A 10,329-nucleotide genomic window follows, 5' to 3' on the forward strand; every position below is an offset into this window, starting at 1 on the left:
TTGTAGGCCTATGGTATAATAATACATGAGCTAAAACATTAGGCATATATATATACCATATATATTCAGCAGTAAAATACATTGAGTGTGCAGGTTAAAGCCGGATTTGTCCAATAAAATAAAACAAACTTTTTTAAATGACACATTTGAAGGCATCTTTAGCAAGGAATCAGTCTTCATATTCAGTTTGAGAGTCTGAGTTAGATCGAGTAAAACCCTCCTCACTCTGGTCTCAGTCTGGTTTCAGGTGTCAGTATCTGATCTTGGATCAGTCTGTAACTGACCCATGAGGACGGATTGCATGGTGTGACAGCCTCTCTGCTTCATGATTGGTTTCAACTTAGAGAGACTAAAGCCTTGATATTACCTACAGTCATTGTCACGACCAATGAAAGAGCAGTTTTAGGACCAAACCCCGCCTGTTTTCGCTTTTAGCCAATCAGCGCGGAGTAAGGGCGGGGCCGCCCACCTCTCTCATGAGAGGGCGATAAGGGGTGATCAGGAGTCAGAAAAATCGATCGCTCAGCCACATGAGCTTCCTGCGGTCAACTCTGGGTAAGACTTAAAACCTCCTACAGAGTCGGACCTGGTGTGTGCAGAAACATGGACCCGCTGGTGTACCTGTTCGGAGCGGTCGTGCTTTTCTTGCTGTGGATAAGAGTCAAAGGTGTGGATTACGTGATCGTGCATCAGAGGTGGATCTTCGTGTGTCTATTCTTGCTGCCTCTTTCAGTTATTTTTGACGTTTATTATTATGTCCGCGCGTGGATCATCTTTAAGATGTGCTCTGCGCCAAGACTGCACGACCAGCGGGTGCGCGACATCCAGCGACAGGTGAGCTGCCGTCCGAGTGCACGTCTTATTGATGAGTGTGCGTGTCATTCATTCAAATCACCTTTATGAATAGTAAAGATCAGCGTCTTTCTCTGATTAAATAAATGGCGTTCAAACTACACTGTGATGCAAGACTTTATTATTACATAACGGTTTCCTATCTGCTCACCGGCTGCAGTGCATCCTTAGGACTTCACATTCAGAGAGCACACATCGTAGGAACCATTCTGTTGGGACTGCAGGACGATTGCTGGAATTTGTGTTAACTGTCTTCTGTAAATGACAGAATTTAGCCCAAACTGATATACACGGAGGGCTACACAGTTTTGCTAATTCACAGTTGAAACAATAAGCATTCACAATGAACACATGGAAAGAGTCTAAATAGCAGTCAGAAATGAAATGAAGTGAGCTGTCAGCTACTTTACTAGAGTAATTCTAATTTTTGGGATTTATTCAGGAGGGACTCATTGTCAAACGTGTTATGTAAAACAGAAGACCAGGTAGACGTAAAAAAAAAAAAAAAAAAAAAGATTTAGAGCATTTATAACATGTTCTGTTAAATCCAATTCATCACCATATTGTTCTCACAATACTGAAGTGTGATGGCACAATGCATGATTTCTCATTTCTTTCAGGCCTGATTTATAAAATATTGAATATCACCCTTCCATCAATCTCAGAACCAATCATCATTCATCATCCAAAATAGAGAGTGTTTTCTGTGTTACAGTGGGACCTATCACTCTGTGGAAGGAAGTGTATGTGTGCATATTGTTTCATTTCATAGTCACACCACCAACTACTGGCCTGGCATGTATACCACAGTGTTTAGAGTTGTTGATTTCATTGCGTGAACAGTGTTGTTATCAAAATCTGAAAGCAAAACAAAGAATGAAATCAGTTGATTAGTTATTAGTTATATTAGTTATAAGCCTGGCCCAAGAGTTCATGTTCGCTGTAATGCATTTGACCTCAATTCCTTTCCTCTGTATTATATACTTTAAAGATTCAGAGAGTGGAACAGGTGATTGGTCAGATTTTCTGTGTTCACACTATGTTGTAATAATGATAATTTAATACATTCTGACTCGTTTCAGGTGCGAGAGTGGAGGAAGGAAGGCGGTAAGACCCACATGTGTACAGGTCGCCCTGGCTGGCTCACCGTGTCCCTCCGAGTCGGAAAATACAAGAAAACAAACAAAAACATCATGATCAACATGATGGACATCCTGGAAGTGGACACAGAGAAGCAGGTGGGAGGAATGCGCACACACACACACACACACACACACACACACACACACACACACACACACACACACACACACACACACACACACACACACACTAGGTTTATGGCTTTTTTGGAAGTCTGTGCTTCCACCTGCCTCATGGTTATGTGTGATCAGGGCGCCTTCTCATGTCAGATATTTAAAAGAGCAAGTTTTATAACCTAACCCTAATATATATTTTCCAACCTGGGCTGTCTAAGACAAGACTGTTAAGTTGTGTAGTTGATACATAAAGTATGAATCAGGTGTCACTGTGAGTAAACACTGCACAGTCATGGAACTGTTGAATGATTGAGCCGAAGTACAAAGCCCGATGGGCAGCTCCTCAAAAACATAACTACAAGTTGACTCAGACTGCAAGCCCTGTAATGCTTTGATAGCATTCAACTGCCAGTCTCTGAGTTATGTCCACAGGCATGGAATGTGTACTCTGGTGTGAGATTAATGGCTGCAGACAATGAACGAATTTGTCAAATTTATTTGCAGACATCTGCAAATAACAGAAGTTCCTTTCTCATGTCTCCATGTGGCCTAACAAACGATAAAAATGACCCCATCCTTCAATCTCCAAAGTTTAATCTGCAATTTAATCAACTGCTCTTCAATATTCTCAGCTTCAACCCTCACATAATACGCTCGGCTTCAGTCGCCATGGTTTTCTGTACACTAACAAGCAAAGAACGTGGTGGAACCAGAAACTGGCAATTTAACTAGCTTAGAAATTCTACTGACAACTTGCACTTGAGTATTGCTGAGCTACTCGGGCACACCACCACAATGTCCATTCAACGTTGAAGTTTAAATGAGGCTTTATAACTGAGTATGTTGGTAGTGCAGGCCTCTGATGGTTGACTGACAGTGATTGTGTGTTTTTTGTTGTTGTTCTTTTCTCAGGTGGTGAGAGTGGAGCCGCTGGCCAACATGGGTCAGGTGACCGCTCTCCTGAACTCGATTGGCTGGACGCTGCCGGTGCTGCCCGAGCTCGATGACCTCACAGTGGGTATGTTTTCTGTGTTACTGTGGGATATTTCCTTGGGGTGTGTTTGTCCCTCACACTCAGAGTGCAGAGATGTCCGTCCTCAATCGGGCCCTGTTTCCTGCTCAGAGCATCACTCACTGTAATCTAATAGGCGACTCATGTTGTCGCTCAGGAGATGAAACTGAGAGGAAATGGCTGTAGAGCTGGAAGCTCCCCATGATCAGGTTTCATAATGGATTTCCTGATGCCATAAACTGCACATCAACAATCTAATGTTTTCCCATCAGGTTGTGGTACATTCATTTATCCTGATGTCCATGCAGGCAAACACACAGCAGACAGAGGCTGCTTTCTGCTCTGTTTACCTGCTGAGATATCAAATCACCTATAAATCTGTTATTAAGAAATGATTGATATCAAATATTCTCTTCTGCCTTTTCTCAGGTGGTTTGGTGATGGGAACAGGCATTGAGTCGTCCTCTCATATTTATGGGCTATTTCAGCACATCTGTGTTGCGTACGAGCTGGTTCTGGCTGATGGCAGCTTAGTGCGCTGCACTGAGGTCCGTATGTGTGTTTTATCAACCAATCAACTTTTAATCATAAAGCCCTAGCTCAGGGCACACCCTTTGTAATATTTCTGTTAGAGACTGAACACTATAAACAAACAATACTTCAGACATACTTCCCTTCAACAGGTAGATGCCCAATAAGTTAGAAGGAATTATTTTTCTCTTTTACAATAAATCTTATTTAAAAAGAATAACATGAAATAGAAGTTTAAGGCATAGAGGGGAAAAAAAATAAAAGTTGAACGTGTGATTCAGGCTCAAAAGTGTAAGTGTTTGTTCAGCAGCGATTGATTCTGGGAGATTTTCCAAAGATTTATTGATAAAAGTCAATGTGTGAGACCAACAATATAAACCCCGGGCAGTGAGACGACGAATCTCACCTGTTTTCCACAGACCTGTTAGTTCCCTCTCAAACAGTGACGCATGTTTCTGTCGTGCAGGAGGAGAACTCTGACCTGTTCCACGCCGTCCCGTGGTCTTGTGGGACTCTGGGCTTCCTGGTTGCAGCTGAGATTAAAATAGTTCCTGCTAAGTCCTGGGTGAAGCTGCGATATGAGCCGGTACGAGGACTGGAGAACATATGCAAACGTTTCGCTGAAGAATCAGCAAACAAGCAGAACATGTTTGTAGAAGGTCTGCAGTACAGTCTAGACTCAGCTGTCATCATGACGGGGAAAATGACGGACCACGCAGAGCCTGATAAGGTGAGGTCTTTGTGTAACTCTTTTTAAGACAATTTCCGGACTTTCAGGTCCAGAAAATGTCCAGAAGTGCCTTTTAAACATGTTCTTTTCATTGTGAAATGTCGTGTTGGGCGTGCTCTCACAACCTTCGAGAACTCAGTTTGGATTAGATGAGGAGGGGGGCGACTGGGTGGAGCGTGCAGAAAAAAGGGTGTTCAGTAACAGTGTCTGTGTGTTAATATGACTACAACATGTTTCAACAACACAAACATGACAGTAAAAATGAAACAGACAGCTGAGGCAAAGCAGTTAGCATTATTAAGTAGAGATAGCGACAGCCGGGCTTCAAACGCTTCACAAACCAAAGGTGGTGTACCTGAGACTATAAAGCTCGTACAAAAACGGTCTCTCTGTCTTTAACTGGGTCCAAACGTGTGATAATTCTGCACAGTTAAGCTTTTGTAAATTGTCTGACTCTTGTACTATACATTTTAGAACACTGTTAATCATTTTTAATTTCCTGCCTGACTCTCGAAAGCCCTGCCTGCAGAGAGTCAGCATTTTAATCAGTCTAAAGCTTTTGTTTTTCCTGGAAGTTATTTCATTTACTTTAGTCTGTTTCAATGATGCTCTCATCCCCACGTCTTTTAAGCGCCCCCTGCTATAATTGCAAAGTTCGCCACTCTTTTCTGTGACAGCATTGTTCAGTTTGTTGCTTTTTGATAGAAGTTCCTCCCTAAACAGTTATGTTGTGATTAATTCTCCTGTTTATAACAGATTAACAGGATCGGCCTGCACTTTAAACCCTGGTTCTTCAAACACGTGGAGAGCTTCCTGAAAAGTGACGACACAGGATTGGAATACATTCCTCTGAGACAGTACTACCACAGACACACACGCAGCATCTTCTGGGAGATTCAGGTTCTCTCATCACACACATATACACACACACACACACACATTAAGGGGTTGCTTTTTGTGCCACATATTAGCTTGTAATCGTCTTATCAACTGCTCACCCCCCTCTTTTATTAGCACTTTAACGTTCTTTGTCTGACACAGAAACACACATCCTGTACTCACACACAGACACACACACCATTAGCCATTAGTGAGAAAGCCCAGCATCCTCTGTCCTCTGCAGTAGTAAACGTTGTGATGAATTATGCATGGTATAAGTTTGACAGATGTCTGCAGGAACTGCACATGCTCTCTTTTTGAAGAGTTTTGTTGTTTAGTCAATGCAGAGAAGGAAGACGAGCGCTGGAGCAGTGTTTCTCAACCTGCATATTTAAGATCAACCCTCTTTTTATGTTACTCCTGACTGAGAGGATAGTTCTAAGGGCCAAGTTTAATTAATTTTCGTATCATCATATGACCTTTTATGTTGCTGAATATACCGTTTTTTTAATATTTGGTAAAATATTTAATTTCCAAAAAAATGTGAAATGTAATGTTTCAATCAATCAATCAATCTTTATTTGTATAGCGTCAATTCATAACAGGCGTTATCTCGAGACACTTTACAAAAGCAGGTAAAGGACCTTATTCTTTGTCTGTTAACATTAACAAAAGAGCAGGTAACAAGACCATGCTCATCGTTATGTTTACAAAAAGCAGGTAAAGGACCTTACCCAGCACAGTTTAGCAGATGGCTGTTCCGTCATGAGCCCGGGTCTGCTGAAGATTTCTGCCTGTTAAAAGGAAGTTTTTTCTTGCCACGCCATGACGGATTAAGCTGGGCTCTTGTAACATAGCCATAAGTAAGGTCCTTTACCTGCTTTTTGTAAACATAACAATGAGCATGGTCTTGTTACCTGCCCTTTTGTTAATGTTAACAGACAAACAGTAAGGTCCTTTACCTGCTTTTGTAAAGTGTCTTGAGATAACGCCTGTTATGAATTGACGCTATATAAATAAAGATTGATTGATTGACTTATGGCTATATTACAAGAGCCCAGCTTAATCCGTCATAGCGTGGCAAGAAAAAACTTCCTTTTAACAGGCAGAAATCTTCAGCAGATCCGGGCTCATGACGGAACAGCCATCTGCTAAACAGCGCTGGGCTTGATAATGGGATGGAGGAGATGGGATATGTTTCAAAAATGTCTCTTCATCCCAAAACGTCTCGGGGGCCAGATGAAACCTGCTGCGTGTATTGTAACCCGAGGACCTCCTGTAAATGTCATAGGATCTTTTTTTTAAAGAGATCTTTGATTTTCACAGACCCCTTGCAATTACACTACAGACCACTAGGGGTCTGCGGATCCCCAGTTGAGAATCACTACACCAGAGGCTGGAGGACACCCTCTGGTGGAGTAATGGAGCATTACCTGTTTGAGAAATTCTTTGGTCTTCTCGCCAGAGGGATATACGGGACAATTATCCACCAAATTTGTGTTGTTTTACTTGTGTTGTTGCCATAATCCCAGTGCTGGTTTTCTATTTTAATATTTCACTTGGCTCGGGACACAGTTGTGTTTATGTTCGCTGTCCTTTTTGTGAGCTGTAAAAATATGCAACATGTGGTGGGTGACACTTTCCGGTCGACTTATTCTCATTTGCTACCGGATAGTTGTAGCTGTTGGATTTGAGACACACCACACATCTGAGGAGCGCTCATGAATTAGGCCATGTGGGTGAAATCAGGCCTAAATCATCTGGTGTGTGTAACAGAAAGTTGGCTGCGTGGTTATCAGTTGTAACATTAAAAAAAGGTCCATTCCAAATTTCAGACTGAGATTTAAAAATGCCTTTTGACATATGATCAACAATCCAAAGAGAAACATTTAAAAAAACAAAAAACAGCAAACCTTAAATCAGAAGTTAAAATCATCACATTTTTCTTACTTTCTTATCAAGTAACTTTGATCACGTTGGATGTTGTATTAACCAGTGGGTGTGTATTTGCGTCCTTCCTCCAGGATATAATCCCCTTTGGGAACAATCCGGTGTTTCGTTGGCTGTTCGGGTGGATGGTTCCTCCTAAGATCTCTTTGCTGAAGCTCACTCAGGGAGAAACCATCCGACGTCTCTATGAGCAGCACCACGTGGTCCAGGACATGCTGGTACCCATGAAGCATCTGCAGGCTGCAATAACACACTTCCACCAGGACATCCATGTAAGACTCTGACTGCTAAATGCTGCATATTTAGAATAAATGCAGCCTCTTCATATGTATATAAATTTCTCCGCTTGCGAATAAATAAAGGATTATCTTATCTAATGTATCCTGTTGTCTCAGGTGTATCCTCTGTGGCTGTGTCCGTTCATGCTCCCCCCCGGCAGAGGGATGGTCCACCCCAAAGGTGGGGAGGAAGAGCTGTATGTTGACATTGGGGCTTATGGGGAGCCTAAAGTCAAACACTTTGAAGCGAAAGCATCGACGCGTCAGCTGGAGAAGTTTGTCAGAGATGTGCATGGGTAAGTGAATGTGCGGGACGAAGCATCTTTATTGACGATGTATGGAAGAGAACAAGGGATGAACATGAAAAACAATAGCAAAGCTTGATATATTTAACTAAGAGCATGTCCGAAGTAATATATAAGTTATTATGACATTTATTGTACTGACACATTTTCCTGCGGCAGCTTCCAGATGTTGTATGCAGACGTGTACATGGACAGAGAAGAGTTCTGGGAGATGTTTGATGGTCGGCTGTATCACAGACTGAGAGATGAACTCGGCTGTAAGGACGCATTCCCAGAGGTGTACGACAAAATCTGTAAATCTGCCCGACACTGACACTGATTAAATCATCAGCCTGCAGCTGGGACAGCGTGAGGATTTAGTTTTACACAAAGATGTAACTAGTAATTTTTATCTGAATGGAAAATAAATTTAGAACAGTACAAGTTTAAAGATCCTGTTCCTTTGACAAACAGACATTGTCTGAAGAGAGATCAAAGTGAAGCTTAAGGATTTTGATGCTTTCAATTGATGAATGTATGTTGAGCTGCTTGATTCCAAACCCTCTTTGTAACTACTCCTGTTTTTAAGACTCGTGACTAGACTTAAATTGGAGCTCTGATGACTCTGACTTTGACTCAAAATTGAGCATTAACTGATTTTGAACTCAGAGCATGAAGGGGAGGACTCCAACTTTTTATCGATAAAGACTGTGTTATTGTTTTAATAAGGCTTTGATCATTGATTCAGTTTAGAGTGAAGGAACTTGAGTTTTAATAGCCTTTTTCTAGTCTTTTGACTACTTAAAGCGCTTTTACAGCGCAGGTCATGCCTACCCATTCACACACTATTGTCTCATCCATTCATACACATTCACATGGCTAAATACATTTTTATGTATACACATTTATGGGTTCAGCCACGGTGGAAATAACCTACAAACATAGCACAAAGTCGGTAGGCAATAATCGATAATGTTTCATCACTGCATCAGTGCACTATAGTCCACATCGCGTCATCATAGAAACAGTTCATTTCAACACCCCTACTGCACACATGGAAATACTTATCTCTGTTAAAAGCTTCTTTAATCTTTCAAAATGAAAAGTTAAAGAAGACAGTCGTGCAACAATACAACACATAAAGTCATCTTCTGGAAAGCTTGCTCTGCTCAGCATAAGTCAATTTAATTTAGTTTCAGTTATTGCAATATCATATCCACTCAGACTGAGGTACCATATTAACATGATGACTCACAGATAATAGAGTTAAAGGTGACATAAGATGGCCATGGTGGAAAAAAGAAGCTTGTGTTGGAACTCGGCTCAGATTTTTTTTTTTTTAAGTAGTTCGACTCGGGGAACGGGGACTCGACTCAGAATCTTCTTTGTGACTCCGACTTGATGTTTGGCGACTTAACTACAACACTGACCTAACTCAAGTTAACTCTGTGATGTTTCCCAAGTGCCATAAACAGAAACTGAACCTAATTTGTAGGGCTGCTATAAAAAAAACTATTCTTGCAACATTTTTGTACGTACAGTATATATTAAAATAGTGAAATCACTTTTGCTTCACCTGCGTCATTTTCTGTGAAAAGAAGATCAAATCATGATGATGTAACATTTACAAACACCTGGAGGATTTGTCTTCAGGGCATCTTTGCAGGAAGGTTGACAAAAATGTTAAGTGTTGTCACTGATTTTACAGATTTTGCAGATTTTCTTTGCTATTTTTGAACATACTGAGATTTAAAATAATTGTGCAGACCTGACAATTAGGTCACAGATCACATTTTTTAGGCAGTCTTTATACACTTTAGAGATAAAGGAAGAGTGTTGTAGCTTCTAGTTTTATATCACCCGTTTTATAAACAACATTGTGAAAGAGATAGATAGATAGATAGATAGATAGATAGATAGATAGATAGATAGATAGTGCTTTATTGATCCTGAGGGTAATCTGTACTGCACTAAGATCAAAGATGTGACTATTTCTTTGTACAAGATTTTCAAAGCTCTTTTTAAAAAAACAATAAAGAGGATGTGATTATACGTTTTGAACTGTTCTGCTTGAGAATGACTGTCAGAATATTTCAGGACAGCAGAGATCATTTTTGTATTATATGTAAAACAGGGACTCACTGTGGGAAATAATCATTTTTTGTTTTAAGATAAGAGTTTGTCACAGAGTGTAATCATCATGGACCACTTCCCCCCTGCATATCCTGAATATGTCCAGCTGCGTTTTCATGTCAGCTCACCTTGGAGTGGAAAATGTTCAAAGGGCTGGCTGGCTTGACTGCTCAAAAAAATAAAAGGGAACACTAAAATAACACATCCTAGATCTGAAAAAGTGAAGTATTCTTAATAAATACTTTGTTCTTTACATAGTTGAATGCACTGACAATAAAATCACACAAAAATGATCAATGGAAATCAAATTTATTAACCAACGGAGGTCTAGATTTGGAGTAACTTTCAAAATTAAAGTGGACAAAACACACTACAGACAGATCCAACTTTGATGTAATGTCCTTAAAACAAGTCAAAATGA

At 40.6% G+C, this 10,329-nt stretch overlaps 1 protein-coding gene across 1 annotated transcript; it reads left to right on the plus strand.

Annotated features, from left to right (window-relative positions):
- The first annotated feature begins 469 nt into the window (after positions 1-469).
- On the plus strand, positions 470-9,340 carry dhcr24 (24-dehydrocholesterol reductase). Its single transcript, XM_079350993.1, has 9 exons — positions 470-834; positions 1,935-2,090; positions 3,024-3,129; positions 3,553-3,671; positions 4,121-4,384; positions 5,141-5,284; positions 7,288-7,485; positions 7,609-7,787; positions 7,956-9,340. The coding sequence occupies exons 1-9, from the start codon at positions 604-606 to the stop codon at positions 8,107-8,109; spliced, it is 1,551 nt and encodes a 516-aa protein (XP_079207119.1). The 5' UTR covers positions 470-603; the 3' UTR covers positions 8,110-9,340.
- The last annotated feature ends 989 nt before the right edge of the window (positions 9,341-10,329 follow it).

Source organism: Symphodus melops (assembly GCF_947650265.1).
Source record: "Symphodus melops genome assembly, chromosome: 8".
NCBI lineage: Eukaryota > Metazoa > Chordata > Actinopteri > Labriformes > Labridae > Symphodus > Symphodus melops.